The following is a 17710-nucleotide window of genomic DNA, read 5'->3' on the forward strand; positions in this document are numbered from 1 at the left end:
CACTATTTCCAATCCACATACTTCCGGTTCTTATTTTTATTTTCCCAATTACCTAGGGTCGGCACTTCGTATGGATTTAGTTCAATTCTACTGCTGGTAGCCGTTCATGGCACCAAACCTACGTTGAAGGTTGTGGTAGTGGTGATTATTGTTTTAAGGGGAGGTACAACTAGGCAATCCTCTACAGAACACCTATGAGAGAGAGAAAAATCAAGGAATCCGACACTTCGATATGTGAAGATATTGTCCTAATTAAGACAAAGGCCATGAAGGTCTTGAAAGTGAAAGACGCCCTAGGATTCACAAACCTAATACCGTCGGGGTCGTAAAAGAACAACAGTTGACCAAGGAAGGTCGGATAGGATAAATGAAAGTGAGAAGCCATAAGTGAAATCAATGCTACGACTCAGCTAATGACCCCGGGGGCGCCAACGCACGTTCCCATGTTTAGAGCCCTTGGAGCCTCTTTTAGTCGCCTCTTGCGACAGGCAGGTGTCGCCGTTAGTGTTATACAGTACTACCACCCCAACCCACAGGGGAAAGAAGTACCGGTACAACTAGGCAACCATCTTCTATTAACGCTAATCAGAAAGGAAAAATGGAAGGTGGTGGTGTTGGTGATTATTGTTTTAAGAAGAAGTACAACTATGCGACCATCTCCTATATAACATTAATCAGAGAGAAAAATGGAAGGGATCCGATAGTTCGAAAAATGATGATATCGGCCAAAGAAAGATATGTTCGTGGTGGTGGTGGTGGTGATTATTGTTTTAAGAGGAAGTACAACTAGGCAACCATCCTTTATATAACACCAATCAGAGAGGGAAAAATCAAGGGATCCGACACTTCGAAAATTGAAAGTATAGGCTAAAGAAAATCAAGGTCCGCGAAGGGCGTAAAAATTAGACTCCCGAGGCCTCGCAATCTAATACCGTTGGGTTCAAGAAAGAACAAAAGTTGACCAAGGGAGGTCGGATAGGATAGATGAAGTGAGGAGCCTAGCACAAGTAAGTGGAAGCAATGTCAGGACTCTGCTACGGGCCCCGTGGTCACCAACCCAGGCTCCCAAGTTGAGAGCACCTGGGGCTGAAAAGAAGGAACGGGTGTGACACTTCGATAAATGAAGTTATAGGACAAAGAAAGAAAAGGGCCACGAATGGCGTGAAAATATAATACTTCCTAGGCGTCGAATGCTGTAGTACTGTCGGGGTCGGAAAAGAACAAGAGTTCGACAAGGGAGATCTGATAGGATAGATGTAAGTGAGGAGTCTAGCACAAGTAAGTGGACGCAACGCCAGGATTCAGCTCAGGGCCCCATAGAAGCCAACCCACGGTCCCAAGTCAAGGGCCTCTTACGACAGGCAGGGGATTCAGTGGGTGTTATTCTACCGCCCCCACTCACAGGGGCACAAATATGTAGTGTTGTGTAATATCAGCAATAATACATAATATAGGGGAATATGTAATAATATATAAAATGCCTTCGTCTAAATTTTAGATGGTAATAACATAATTCGTAAAGATTTCTAATTCAAAGGCGGACAGATTGGAAGGAATGGAATATGTCATTACAAACAGTCGTTTCTTCAGTGACGACGCCAAGCCAGCATGCCAAGGCCCAAGATATACAATCGTGATCTTTTTATCTTCCCGCCATTGAGCATGGTAGAACGATTATTGTTTAACGGGAAGTAGGCCTACAACTATGCAATCATTTCCGTTAATACTAACTAGAAGGCAAATGCCTTTTGATTTGACGCCATTTAGTTGCGAGTGAATTTGAACGCTCCATTGTACTCTACCAGATGACCGAAATACGGATCTCAGAGTTCTTTATCATAGCGACATCTTACGACATGTGGTGCCATATGGTTTTTATTTCTTTTTTATTTAATTTTTTTCGCCTACCGGCTACCTCTGCTGGATTTTTACTCGCGATCTAGTGATCCAGAGACCGACACTATGTCACTGATCCACAGTGGGAGCTTAGTCACAATTGAATGGAACTACACGAGCAGCGGAATAGAACATAAGGCAGTCCTGTCTACAACCCCTAAGTACGTATAGATATTTCTCTAGTAACGACTGTATTTATTAATTTAGGCCTACCACATATTTTACACTTTACATGAGTAAACGCAAGTATTATCTTCCGTTTGGCACAAAATATACAGTGAAATTTCGTGGATACGATTCGTTCACATAATCGCACATTCAGCTAGAATCTAACGCTTGCCACAAACTTCGTAAGTTGAGGACATAGTAGTTTTAAATTTTACTTCATAAAACTCAAACCATCTCTTACCAGGATTACTTCACTGTAAAATATCATCAAAATATAATATTTTCGTGAATTCTTCACTCTTCCCATTCGTTTCTTCAGTGAAGACGCCAGCAAGCATGCCAAGGCCCAAGACATACAATCGTGATCTTTTTATCTTCCCGCCATGGTAGAAGGATAACAAATGACTCCCTGCATTCGTAATTCGTAGTATGGGTACCAACACTTGAAATCAAACCTGCAGCTAAGCTTGAAACCTGCAAGTTGAAAACAGAGCAAAAATATCCTTCTTCTGATATTATATATGTTCTCTTGAATTTCTATGAATAACTACATTTATTTAATTTGAGACACTTTTATATTATACAACGTTTTAAATTGATAACAGACCGCATTAGGCTATGTGGTGGTTAATGAAAACGAAAGAGTGTTTAACATAAGGTGTACAGTCTTGGAATAAACAATTAGTGTCAACATTTAACATGGTTCAAATATTGTGTCAAGGCAGAAGGTTAATAAGATGTTTGGTAAGATTTCAGTCATTTTTAATAGGAAGTAAGTTTCAGAATATTTGTCAGGAGTGTAATTCCAATATGGATGAAATATATTCACGAATCACTTCGTGCTTCCCAGAATACTTACCATTCATTTATCCACCTTCGAACAGGTTATGTAGACACTTCCCAGACTAAAGTCCACTTTGTGTAAAGTAAAGTTATTTTAAATAATCTTTATGAAAAGTGACTTCTTATTATAATAATGAAGAGTTGTATTAGTTTATTTCGTTCTCTGTATGGAAAAACCTTTCCAGAGAATATCACCGTTTCACTCTTAGAATTTGTTAAAAGGCAGGGTAAAGTTTCAACTTGCGGTGAACCTGTTCTGTTGATACGTTATAAAGCTCTTCATTATTATTATTATTATTATTATTATTATTATTATTATTATTATTATGCTCTGGATGGATTTTATAACTTCAGGCTACTTTTTCATTGTAGCCACATCAGGGGTGCGTTTGGAAAAAGTAATTTGGTCAAGAGAAAATTCCAGCTTGATATCTTACAGATTTGCTTTTTGTCATCACAGAATGTTGCTTTCTAGTTTTGCATGAATAGATGTAACCATTTCACCGTTTGCCTCCTTTAAATCACTCTGTCTACTGTACAGTTCTTGATGCCTTAGTAAGTGGAAGCCCCATATTTTCTAGACAAGTTATTTTCCTCGTTATTCCATCAGAGTTTGATATTATAACTTACGTCAGGTTTTCAGCTAAATCAGCTAATAAAAACAAATCTTAAGCTATTCAATTCCTGATGGTGATGAATCCATAGCACCAAATTCCTGTATTGTCCAATACTCTGTAGTAATATTAGTGCAGCACCAAGTCATATGTCCTAATGAGTATGAACAGGTTAAGAAGTTACTTTCAACTTTTCCACTGGAAGTGGAGCTTACAGGAAAATTTTCTTCTTATTAGAAATTGTTCACCTAGTTGGTTGCTTTGAATCTTCTCAGTTACTGTATTGTATGTGAATCATACACAAGACATAAATGGTATGAATCATTTTAGATTTAAAGTATTTCCCTGGATGCCTTAGACATGTAACTGACAGATCAGCATCATTAAAGGAAAATATAATGTTACCACTCTTAAACCACCTGTCCAAAAATGACTTTTACCACATCAAATAGTAGTCTGCTCCAGTAGTGCAGTGATAGGTTCTTCAGTCTACCAAAACTAATTTTCAGTAAATACATTTATAAACTACCTGAAAAAGAAAAAGAAAATGTAAGTTACATTAACAGAATTTTAAGTGAAGAAAGAAATAACTTAATTAAAATAGAATGACATGTTTTGTTCTTAAAAGAACAGCATCAGATTCTATCAAATCATACTCAAAAATATTTAGAAATTTATAAACATTTATGATTTTTATTATTTTTTATTATTATGTAGCTAATATATTTATAATCCGCGTTTCACCTACAGGTATATCACGGAATATTTACAGTTGTGATTACAACATATAGATAAATTATTGAAGTGAGTGGAAGATTTTCTTGAGGAATTCTGTTACTTTGACAGTGTTCCAGTGGTATTTCACAATCATTGGTAGGGGTGTTGATTGTAGGTCAGCTGGTCGTTCTCTTGAGTACGTGGTGCATTCAGTCAACAGGTGTCGAGCCATCTGTGGAGATTTTTCTGGGCAGCTGCAGAGTGGTGAATCCATTATGTTCATTCCATGGAGATAGGATTTAAAGCGACCATGATTTGTAATAAACTGGGTGATTATAAAGTTGGACCAGAGAGATGACAGTCTGTGTGGTATATTAGGAAAGAATAATTTTGTATGGAAGGAATCTTCGGAGCTGGTATAGGCCTATATGGAGTTCCAAATTATTGTATAGTATTCACTTAATACAAATTATTGTATAGTATTCACTTATTACTTGTTTGGCTTGAATTAGAGGTGGTGATTTGTAGTCTATTGTAGATTTGTAGCTGGCAGCAATCTTGGCAAGAGAGTCAGATCTCTCGTTCCCCTGAAGTCCTGTGTGTCCTGTAATCCAGTGAAGAGTAATCTTGTTTGTTTTGTCTCTGATTTGAGTGGCGTAGGATGGGTAGTTTTCGTATTAGCTACGGCAAAAATTGCAGCTTTTAAGTCTATGTTGAAGTACAGCTGTTATATAGTTCTGTCCATTCCATAGCCATGATGATGCGCAATAGTTCGGCTTGGAATACCAAGCAATTTATATATAACCTTTTTATTCAAATTAAAATTTCCTTCAAGTTTTTCTCGACTACCATTCCTGCTTATTAAAATAATTAATTTGCCTTCAAAGAGAGGCAAAACATGTCCCATTTCATCTAATAAGGATAAAATCCCAAAATTTCTCATGACTTTAATGTATTGAATAATGCAAGCTTGCAAAGGAACTGATAAAAGGACCAAAAAAGAAGCATACTAAAGAACTGTTGAAACTCAGCAGAGAAAATATAAGATTGGTTGTAGGACTGTTGACAGGACACTGCCATCTGAGAAAACCCCTACATAGAATTGGAGTAATAAAAGACAACATATGTAGGAAATGCAATGAAGCAGAGGAATCAGCTGAACACATACTTTTTGAATGTGACGCGCTGGGTAGAATCAGACTTTCCACTCTAGGACTACCAGGTGAAGAGAGAGAGAAAATCCAAGAAGACCACATGCCTCAAGTCGCTTTGGAACATCTGACTAAGTTGTTCCGGATTTGCATTATTTTAATGTCCAGGTATTGCATGTGCGGGTACCAGTCCATTTTGTTGTTCAGCATTACTCCCAAATACTTCATTTTTGACACAAAATGGAGATCCCAAGCTGTAACTGAAGGATGACTGTTATACTCTACCTTCTTCCTGATATGTATTGGCATTAGTCCTGACTTTTCCTTAGATATTTCAAGTTTGTGTTTCTCCCACCAGTCCCGCACGATTTTGAGGGCTGTCTGAAACGTGGAGACGATATGAGAATAAGAAGGACCTCCGAACATGAGCATTACATCATCAGCATAAACAATTATATCCAGGTCGGGCTCATTTGATAGTTGTACGATTAAGCCGCTGATGATGTTCCTTAAAAACTTGAAATTTGGCGCTTATTTTAATGAAGACCTGACTTTTCTCCACTCTAGCATAGAATGCCAATTCCTAACTTATCTCAGTGAAGTCCTCACTTCTCTCTCTTCCTGCATAGATATCACAAAACATTTACAGAATAACAATAACGTTTGCTATGAAGCTTCTCCTACATCCGTTATTGATTTTAACCCATTGCAATTGTAGATTATAATTAGCCTATTTGCTTTAGGCTAACATAGCTAGACTTTATGACTTTTACTGAAAGTAACAAAATGAATGTATGTATGTATGTATGTATGTATGTATGTATGTATGTATGTATGTATGTTAAGTGCTCAGCCTGGAGGCTGATTTGATCCTCAACAGTTCCACTATCAGCTGTCATAGGTGGCCAAGGTGTCACCGAAGAGGCATACTGGGGATATGAGAAGTGAGGTAGTTTTCCGTTGCTTTCCTCACTGAGCCAGAAGTTGCTAATACATATCAGTCTGCCAAGCCCACTAAAATGAACCCACCAACTGACCCTATGAGCAATATTTTCACACCGTCCATAACAGGGACTGGCTGCATAAGGAATGGCATTACTAGCATCACTCATACCGTGGTCAGTTTCATGTTGTGAAAGCCAACGATGAGACTGAAACAGGTTAATGGAAGTATCAGAATAGCTCTAGCCCATACCAGAAGGCATAGTGCACTGAGAACACTAGGTCTTGCCAGCAAAGCCATAACAAAATGTATAGTTGCTCAAAAAAAGAAAAAAGTGAACGATTGGTATTGTATGTTCCTCACATTTAATATATTATCAGGCTTGATTTTCATGTTTATATAATTCTGATAATAGCTTGCATTCAAGAGATAGTGGGTTTGAACCACTGTCTGCAGCCCTGAAGATGGTTTTGTATGGTTTCCCATTTTCACACCGGGAAAATTCTAGTGCTGTACCTTAATTAAGGCTGCAATCACTTCCTTCTCACTCCTAGCCCTTTCTTATCACACCGTCACTATCAGACGTAACTATGTCTGTGCAACATAAAGCAAATTGTAAAAATAAAATACATAATTCACTTCCCATGTTGCTACAAACACTGAGGGTGCCCACAACAAATATTATATATACAGTATATGTTCAGTGGTTTGTGAGGAAAGTGTTCCTGCAGGGAACTTATACAACACCTTGCGCTTGTTCTTTTCCTGAGCAACTGTACTTACTCATTGCAATTCAAGAATCTCATGTTTAGGTTGTTCTGTACTGACTGTAGGATATTACAAGAAATTATACAGTTAAAACATTCCACTTTAGTTAGTACACTGCATGCCGTAAATAAACTTAAAACCCTAATTTGAAAAAGTACCTGTTTCGGCCCTGTTTGGCCTTCTTCAGTCTTAAAAACAAAAGATAAAAACAATCATACGAGATAAATATTAAAACGTTTATCTATACTCTTTGTATGGCTATTTGGTTGCAGTAAATGTATTTTTATAATTAAAACAGAACAATAAAAAGAGCTTTGCATGTTGTTCTTCTATGTGGCTTTTGGTTATGTTTTGATGGAATTATTCAAAATCATGATGATAGGAACTTTGAGATTGACATTTTATGAAAGCTCCTGTAGAAAATTGCTTGTTTATGAGATTGAGGATGTATAGACTCATTCTTTATTGTCAGAGGAGCAGCAGAGGGCTTTCTGTAAATGTGAAAAATGAAATTATCGTTGGCTCTGGTCAAGTTTAGGTCCAGGAAGTTTAAAGACTTGTTGATTTCGTCTTCCTTAGTAAACCTGATATTGCAGTCAAGGTCATTAAGGGTCGTTAATATGTTATCACTATTATTATGGTGTGTGTCGATGATAGCAAATGTGTCATCGATGTATCTTAGCCAGAGCTGTAAACCAGTGATTTTATTGATTATCTTGTTAGTCTCCAGGTGATCCATATTGTTGAAAAGAATCATAAATTTACAGACATTTCTAATGACATGGAGTTAACATATTCGGCCAAAAATGGAAAATTCATGAATGTCTTAGAAAGTTTAAAAATTTATCCTGCACAAATAATGACTTTGAATCAAATTTAAATGAAAGAAGTACAGAAGAGAACCCATTGTATAAACTAACGTTTGATCATTTAAGGAAGAAAAAGAAGAAAAACTTGAAGATCTTAAATTTATTTAGGTACCGGTAATCTCATTCAATTCAACAAAATATTAAATTTTTGAAATTATCATTTTCATAATATTTCATTAGTTTCTTTATTCATTGATATGTGTATTAGGATACAATACTTCTTTAAATTGTAAAGACCGGGCGAGTTGGCCGAGCGGTTAGAGGCACGTGGCTGTGAGCTTGCATCCGGGAGATAGTGGGTTCGAATCCCACTGTCAGCATCCCTGAAGATGGTTTTCCGTGGTTTCCCATTTTCACACCAGGTAAATGCTGGGGCTGTACCTTAATTAAGGCCACGGCCGCTTCCTTCCAACTCCTAGACCTTTCCTATTCCATCGTCACCATAAGACCTATCTGTGTTGGTGCGATGTAAAGCCACTAGCAAAAAGTAAATTGTAAAGAAAAAATAAAAGATAGTGTTATATTGTTTTATTCCTTGAACTGACATCACTGATGAAGGGAATGGATTATTTTCCTGGAACATGTATGATAAAATAAATAATTTTCTATCATTATAAGGTGTATTGACAAGGTGGACTCAACATAAAACTATTTTAAAATAGTTTCTTTAATAGATACAGATAGGTCTTATTGCGATGATGTGATAGAAAAGGGCTAGGAGTAGGAAGGAAGCTGCTGTGGCTATAATTTAGGGACAGCCCCAGCATTTGCTTGGTGTGAAAATGGGAGACCATGGAAAACCATCTTCAGACCTTTACTTAGGTACAGTATGTTAATATTTCCATTTAATATTTCTCCTCTGTTTTATCTTTCTTGTTAAATCTTTTTTGATAAACTTTTATTCTCTCTTGACCCTGACCGTGTTAGATGTCAAGGCCTAGGTGGCTTTTGTCTCATGGCTTTTTATTTCTTTGGAATTCACATTTTTAGTGGAGTAAACCCAAAGAGTGGAAATGTTGAAACACTGGATCCCATTGTATCTCTGAAGTTAAACAACATTAGGCATAGTAACCAGCCCAAGTGCTATTGCCTTGAGGAGTTCAAAAGAGGAACTGGCCAGCTTACCACAAGTCAAGTCTGGCTGAATGATCACTGGGCCCCTCGCTGGTCGGGAGGCACTGATTAGGCCACCAACGTGCAAGTTTGTTTGAGGCATTGTATTAAAAGATAGGTTTACACTGATGAAAGTGTGTAATGGACTAGTATAACTTGGGAACAATTCTCTAAACCCATGGGTAAATAGTGAAAATATCGAGCTTGATTAGTAGGTGGTGGTATTATTATTATTGTTATTATCTATGTAGTTATGTACGACAGGTTGTCAGTACGGACTTTACTTGGTATAAATCAATGTCCTATCATTTATTATTGATGTGTTGTATGATCTATCTTGTGTAACAGAACATGTGTGGTTATGTCAGGATACTTCTGCTCAGTAGCGGCGATTAGGGGTGGGCAGCCACCCCCACCCACTTTGTGGAGAAAATAATTCTTTTTCCATTTTATCCATCTGAAACTAGGAATTATAGGAATTATTAATGGTACGGAGTTATCCGTGGAAGGCAGAGGTGAAAGAAGGTGCGGGCTTGAATGGGTCTAACTACAAGTCTTAAAGATGAATTTAAAATTTAAATAAAGGTTATATTTTCAACAGATAACAACATTTACCAATTTTCACTAGGTGAAATAACAAAAGAAAATCAGGTACAATGCAACTTTACAAAAGAAAGCACAAGTTCAGGGGTCTTTACAAATTCTGGGCTACGAGCCCCACAGTCACAATCCTTGAGCTATTAGCCCAACTTTACCAAGGTACAAAATTGAACTAAGGGGCAGAAACCCCCATCATACCAAGGAGCACTTGCTCCTAATTACAATGTTAAGCCTCCTAGAGGCACACAGAGATCAAATTTAGGAAAGAGCAGACCCGCTCTCAATAGTTCAAGCCTATCAGGAGGCCATAAGCAAACTTTACACTCAACTGCCCTTAAGGCATACTTATAAATAAACAGGGGCAACTTGTACCCATTCTACTGGGCCTAAAATGAAAAATAATAGATTAATTTAAACGGCCCTAAATACAAAGGGAATTGAGGCGAGAACTTGCACTCCTAAATACACATGTTAAAATCTAAGAGGCACTAGGCCGATAATACAGGGGCTAATCCCAATCTATGGAGGTGACTCGTATGAGGAAACTTAACACATTAAGGAAGCGTAGAAGCGGTTATGAAAACGTAGTCACCTCAATTTCAAAATGAAGGGGAGCTCGAGAGGGTAAAGCACTCTCTATCCCCGCTTTACAGTTGAAGAGATTTGTAGCTTTTACATAGACAGAAGAGGAATTTACATTTTAAAGTGGTAGGTTACATATTAAAGGTTTCGAACCTTCCCCGAAAGTTAAACTGCTGAGCTAGCAAGAAATAAAGATGTTAAAAGGCCATTACCTTGTTGAAGAGCTGCTGCCTGAAGAACGGGGCGCTTCCCGCCCCCTGCTACATATTCACACACTTAGCTAGATGTTACTGAAGTGGCCAGGAGACCAGAAAACCAGCAGTTTTTATACCCTCGTGGAAAATTCGAGACCTTTCAGGAATGAGTAGACACACCCACTCAATATTTATTGGTTGACAGCAAAAACTACATGCAACTCGAGGAAGAAACACCTTATTGGTGGGAAATTAATTACAGAAATTCCTGATTGGCTACATTCAAAACAGGCAGAAAGAAAGGATTAATATTGCCAACCCACAAATGACAGAACAAAATTTAGTAAAGACAAAACTTATGAATAAAAAATTTCTTCCAGAGAGTTCTTTCCATTGCACCAGAGTGCATTACCATAGTTTTTTAGTAGAGACATCTGTTAGAGAATGTCCACACTTCTTGTTCACTGAAAAATAAAAGCAAATCAAAAACACACAGTGACATCTTCTGATAACCAGAAGAATTGATTCCTTTTTTAAAGTTCAGAGCTTCTCCTGTAGAGGAGTTTGAATTGGCGCAAGATTTGAACTTGCGTCGTAGAGGTGTACTGCCCGGTACAATTAAAATAAGCAATTAGTACAAGCTGTGTTGTCTTATCAGCTAACTATTTTCTTTAATTATTAGTGGAAATACGTAAAAAATGTTGTTCGTCGCGGCTAACCGATTTGTACGGCACCACAGCAAGTAGTGGAGACTTCACATGTGCTGTGAGGAAGGGTAACGAGGGCATATTTTGTTGTCAAGTTTATGGACATTAAGGTATGATTCAGCTGCTTGCCGCCTGCATTCGTCAGTCTGGCAGTCTCTTTAGTGTCTGCTGGTTTCTTACTGTGCAATCAAATACTGAATGATTTTTATAATCACACCACACTTCTTTCTAATTGTAATAAATGTGTAATATTATTCCTTTGGTAAAAGTTTTATTGTATAGTATTGAATTTTAAAAAAACTATTGTTACCACACTTAAGTTCATAAACTGTCAACCTTTAACTCTGTATTGAAATTCACTCAGAGAACATAAAAAACTTACCATTTTGTAGCATTTTTTCTTTTGTTTTGATGTATAAACCCCTCCCTCCCTCGCTATATACACAAACCAGGTAGTTTTCGTTGTCTGTAATTTTTTTTGTCCCTCTACTTCTAATTCCCAATCACCGCTACTGCTTCTGCTGTATATTTATTAATACGACTTTATTTAATGTAAGAACATTTAATTAATAGTGTATAATTTATTATTACCTGTAAATATGATGTATAAACCCGATGTAACGTTGTGCAACAGAAGGTAAGAGTCTAAAACAACGCACCTTTGTCACTCGAGTTTTAGGTAATGTTCTATTCATTTGTACATAGGTTATTGGAGGCTTGAGAAGATATGAGAAAGCATGTTGTGTCATACTTTTCTGGAAACCTGGCCAGGCTAAGTACATAAAGGGACAGGTTTTGGGTTGTTAAGTTGAGTTGTTAGTGAGAGACGTTAGTCGAGTTAAGTATGTGAACTCATGTTGTGGTTTTGCCGTTGAAGTGGTTATGTTGGGTTGGTACTGTACCAAGTGTTCCGTAGTTAGTTGACATGCTAATGTGGCAGTCGATTGAGTTCAGGATGGTGGTTCATTTGATATGCAAATATTAATGTGTGTATAATTTGTAAATAAAACAGTGTACACAACTGACAGCATCTCATGTGTGCATCTTTGTGAATACGACAAGTGGCGAGTATGAGAGGACGTCAGAATAAAATTTGGTAGTAAATAAGCGTGTAAGTGGAAATCAGAATAAAATGAAAGTGATACTGGGAAATATGCCTGTAAAACAACTTCAAGACAAACTCGCAAAATCTGCAACCAAGTGAAGAAGAGGAGCTGAGACACGCCTTAAAGGACTTTCCAGAAGTTGTCACCAATAAAATAGGACGGGACTACTACTGTAACGCACACCATTGAATGCAGCACTTCCTCACCCATCAAGCAATGCCCATATCCAATCAATCCGGATAAGCCAAACTTCGTCATTCAGAAGATTCAAGAGATGGAAGGGCAAGGTCTCATCAAGCCATCTACATCCTGTTGGGCTTCACCTATCGTCCTACCGAAGAAGAATGAGAAGTATCGACTGTGTATTGTACCAGTAAAAGATAGCCCGACTCAAGTGATAATTTAAGAAGCGTGAAATAGAAGTTCTCGGGGCAAATTCTAGGTATTTTAGCTAGGGCTTGGTACAAGAGGAGAGGCCCTATCTACAAGGAAAAAAATCCCTTTAAAAGAAAGTTTATTCAATCTTATGGCATGTTGTACTTATATCACCTTGGTGCTGTAAATTGTCATCTTCCAAATCACCTTCTAGAATGGTTCTCCAAGCAACCTCGTGCTCCCGGGTCCTTGGTGCATTCCATCAGACAATGGGAGTCAGTTCACGTCAAGGAAGTGGCAACAAATTATGACTGAATGGGGTGTGGAACCCTGGACCACCTCTGTCTACAACCCAAGGGCCAATCCAATGGAACAATGGAACCAGGAGCTAAAAAGGATGCTACGAGTCCACCTAATAGACAAAGAACATCGACTATGGCGACCATCAGATACCGCAGTCACTCTTTGCCCTGTGACGATGCATCAACCGTGTCTCTGGCTATTCCCCAGCGGAGCTGTTCCTTGGTTTACAGCTATACTGCCCCCATTTTTCCCGAGCTAAGCCCAGCCATCGAGCGATGAGTCCCAAGGTGGACCGTTCGATCGTTGGCTATCACTTTCTAGAGGCATTTAAGGGTTGTAAGGATTGATGACCAAGCAGGATAAAAAGAAATATTAAAACAACACTCTGACATTTATTCACATAAGCAATTAAACAACAAAATATTCTTGCTAATATTTCCTTTTTACATAACAGAGCTTTCATAATATCGGGTTTCCTCCTCGATCTATAGTGACTCGTGTTCATATCTCCAGCTCTACTGTGCTGTAAATGAAACCAAAGAAGTAATTAGGCCACTTGCCTTGTTAAACCAAACATTTAACTGAAAGAACTAAACAAACATGTGTTCAAAGTTTCACCAATTTAAAGTTGCCTCAACACGTGGCATTTACTATGTACACAACTGAATTAGTCATTTACAATATTTAATAATGGTTAATGACGCTAACATGAACTTCAGTAGCAAAGAAAAACTGTTTCTAAAATTCTCAAATTAATTAATTATTATCGTCTCGATTATTATTATTATTATTATTATTCAATTAACCTGTTTCATTGTAACACGATTGTGTTCTTACTAATTCTCCACCGCATCATTTATCTAATATTCATCATTAGTATTTCAGAGTAATGATTTTTGATTAATTATTAATGACTCATTTTTACAATGTTTCAAAGCAATCATGCGGCTGACACAATCTCTACCTTTAATCTTTGCATTTCATTTCTGTTCAAATTAATCTTAAAGTACTTCAGATTTTTAGAAATTTACATTACCAACGTGTGAGCTAGTTAAATAAATTTTGTTACAAATCGAGTGCCTTTACAAAGTAACGAGATGATCTTTCCTTTTAAATCTCGCAAATAAAAAATTAAATTCCTTCCTAGTCTTCCTTGACTTAATTTAATTAAACTTTCCCTTAAGGGCATGAAATTATTTCTTAAGGCAACACACAACGATGAATGTGATCCGCGTCACGGCGAGTGCGCGACCAGATCAGAATTAAATGAAATAAACATGGCACAAGAGAAATATACACATTTACACACACATTTACACTAGGGAAACACGTTTTATGTACACTATTTACAACGAATCCTGACTTGGCAATTTTAGTTATGATTTTTATCAATGGTCGGGACGCGTAATGTCTCGCAAAATAATTCGTGTACAGAAATTCTCTTACATTAATGGTGGCTAGTGATCGAAGTCATGAGTATCACTTGATAGAAATACATTTCACATATCAGTGCAAGTTCATCTAATTCATGAGATTATAATGGAAGATTCTAGTAAAATCCATAAGCACTACCATCATGTGGGCTACAAGTTGAATTTACCGCAAGCGTGAGCCTTACTCGCATTATTTTTACTTCCTACCTGTGAAATACACTCACAAACACGTGCTCCACTAATTATAATCTATCTTGCGCTCCAAATACACAAGAATAAATCAATATCACCACTAATTCATCATTTACACAATTATGCAACAAATATCCCTCAGGATAGGCCATATTCCAGACCCTTCATGAACAGAGCACATTCTATCTCACATTTAGGAATTCTACAGTAGTTTTATGGCTCACGAGCGTTTACTTCTGTTTTACCCGATCTTTAATCAATATTATTATTATTTAAGTGATTATTACATCTACTGATTCTCCTGGAATGTCGTAAAATTAGATGACTTCATCATAAAAGACAACAAGTGATTTTAAAAGACACTAGGTTCGACCCTATTCACTCAAAATGTACACGCAAATTTTCCGTCCGGTAACTTTCAATATTACAAATAAAGTAGATTTATCGTGTGGTCAGTGATTATTAAACTTAAGCTCCTTAAGTATGGGAAGTCAGTCAAAGACAACCTACGTCTACTCTAATAGATTCCAAAAATCTCATTCACACGTACCTAGTCTACCATGACACCTTAAGAAGTAGGAAAATGAAATATTTTTAACTACAGCAAACTGATAGATCTACGACTTAAGAAGAAAGATCTCTAGTTGTACAGAAGATAGGACAGATAAGTTAAATTAAAAAGGTACTCAAGTTTTTGTAGAGTTCGATTCCCGTCGACAGTCAGTTATTTCAGCATACTCCGGCCAGTCTTCTTCCCATTACCAGAGACGCCTTACATTTTTACAGCTCCATGGAGGCTCTGCGATGGATGTCCCTCGATGAAATGATGTTGGTAGTTGCGGAATTCTTCATCTTGAGATCTTCAATTCCAAGACGTCTTCGTTGATTGCTGGTCACAAGCTGTAACTGAGATGACAAAATTAAGTATTTTGAACAAGCACACGCAGAATATAAACAGCTCGTCTACACTGTCACACTTAACTTGGCTCCTAGACGTTTTTTTATTCCACAGAATTCACTAATTATCAGACTAAATTCTGGTAGAACGGGCGTCGACTTGTCTTGAAATTTCTCCTTCCACGTGGTCCGATGATGTGATGTCTCACGCAGCGAACAAGCATTAAGAAGAGCGTAAAGCGAAGAGCATTAAGCATTAAGAAGAGAGCGATTCACTCGAAGCAAGGCCTTATATAATAATTAGCCCAGGGAGGCGTGTTCTTCAGCGAGTACGGTAATTGGCTGATGATCACCTTTAATTTGCGCAGACTATTCTAGAAACAAGCTGAGTCGCGCGTGCGAAGGTAGTCACGTGGTTAGCTATAACCTTGACACAGTCCTGCCGGTGACGTATCGCACCCCTCTGAACGACAAAAAAAACTCGTTCACGGCTCGCCACAAGTTCCCAAGTGATGTGTTGCAGCTTCAAGCAGACAATAAAATTTTTGCTTTCCACTTGTTAGAATATTCATAAGATCGCCAATTTTCACGGGGACATCTCTCCCTTGGTTGGAATATAATTTCGTTTGTAGATGAAATTATTACATAACAGTGTCCATTACTATTGTTCCGGAAAATTGGTTGTTGAATCACCTGGTAGTAACTTAGTTGAGCTCGCGATAGGCGTGAGACTCGGAGTTCTTCGTTCCGCTCCTGGCATCCAGTAGCCTAGTCTCTCCATACAGGGTGTTTCTCAAGTTTTATTTCTATCTTCAGTAACTTATTTTTTCCCTTTTAACAGACGGTTACACGGTGTCAGCTGGTGGTGTAGGTGTTCGGTAGAGTCTTAAATTAGCGGCATTGTGGACAGCTTCGTAGGATTTATCCAAACTTTGTATTTTATAGGAGTTGTTGCCAAAGACTTTAATGATCTTGTAGGGTCCCACAAACAAGGGTGCAAATTTAGCATAAAATTTGCTCGTAGGCTCGGACACAGCTGGTCTCCTCAATATTCAGGAATGATTGTTCAACTTCGCCCTTGTATTTGTCGATTCCAGTTAATATGTCCTGCTGAACGTTTGCCAGTCGTTCACTGAATTCATTGGACATGCCCGCCATAGACTTGGCAATGTTTTCGTTTACCTCCTTTTTCATAGTAGCGAAATCATTCTTGACTATTACGAGCTCGCTCTGCATTGAGGCTAGCTTGCCGTTAAAAAGTTTAATGTCCGAACATATTTTTCCTAAACCTTCTTCAGTTTGGTTTTTAATGTCCGTCAACTTTTCTTCAATAGCTTCCCCGAGAGATTTTTCGAGGTTTATTTGTGCGTCACTGAGATCACTAAGTCCTTTTTCTAAGTGTACCTGAGTGTCACTAAGTTTTCTCTCTAAATTTTTTTCTAAGTTCACCTGGCTATTATTGAGTTCAAAGAGTCCTTTCTCTAAGTTTTTCTCTAGGTTGGCCTGATTTTCATTAAGTTTTTCCTCTAAGTGAGCCTGATTTTCATTAAGTTTTTTCTCTAAGTTAGCTTGACTAATGTTCAAGTTGGCATTAATCCTCTCCTCCATAGCCAACAACATCTGCCTTAAGTCGTCCATGGTTACAATTATTCATTAAATGGCTATTCTGGTATTGGAAGGATTCTAACCGGACTACTGAAATATTGGGAATCGAACTCCATCAAATTTGTAAAGGCACCGATTTGTCGATATCATGAAAGTTCCAAATTTTCACCAATATCGGTCGCAATTATGAGTCTAACTTTAATTAATTATCATCGCAGCAAATTCAAATCTCTAATTACCAGCAAGAATTTGGTTTTAACAATATTCATACAAGTTACATTTAACATGTGCTTATGTTAGCCACAAGAATTTGGGCGAATAAATGTGTCAGAGTCAGCCTAATTTAATTGGTCATCTGATCTTGTCAATGTCATAAACACTGGACAGCACAAGATCATTTTCGAGCTTGGATAAGCCAATCTCGAGCCCCACGCTTGGATTAAGCCATCTTAAATGCCCCCATTTTTCCCGAGCTAAGCCCAGCCATCGAGCGATGAGTCCCAAGGTGGACCGTTCGATCGTTGGCTATCACTTTCTAGAGGCATTTAAGGGTTGTAAGGATTGATGACCAAGCAGGATAAAAAGAAATATTAAAACAACACTCTGACATTTATTCACATAAGCAATTAAACAA

General features: G+C 37.7%; 1 protein-coding gene across 1 annotated transcript in view; it reads left to right on the top strand.

Moving 5' to 3' along the window:
• Window positions 1-2665: 2665 nt before the first annotated feature.
• Window positions 2666-17710, top strand: part of ClpP (Caseinolytic protease proteolytic subunit) — a 70614-nt gene continuing 55569 nt past the window's right edge. Inside the window, exon 1 of the mRNA XM_067146203.2 lies at window positions 2666-2808. Coding sequence (XP_067002304.2) covers window positions 2764-2808 — 45 coding nt within the window. The 5' untranslated portion in view covers window positions 2666-2763. The remainder of the gene's footprint in view (window positions 2809-17710) is intronic.

This window comes from Anabrus simplex, chromosome 4 (genome assembly GCF_040414725.1).
Source record: "Anabrus simplex isolate iqAnaSimp1 chromosome 4, ASM4041472v1, whole genome shotgun sequence".
Taxonomy (NCBI): Eukaryota; Metazoa; Arthropoda; class Insecta; order Orthoptera; family Tettigoniidae; genus Anabrus; species Anabrus simplex.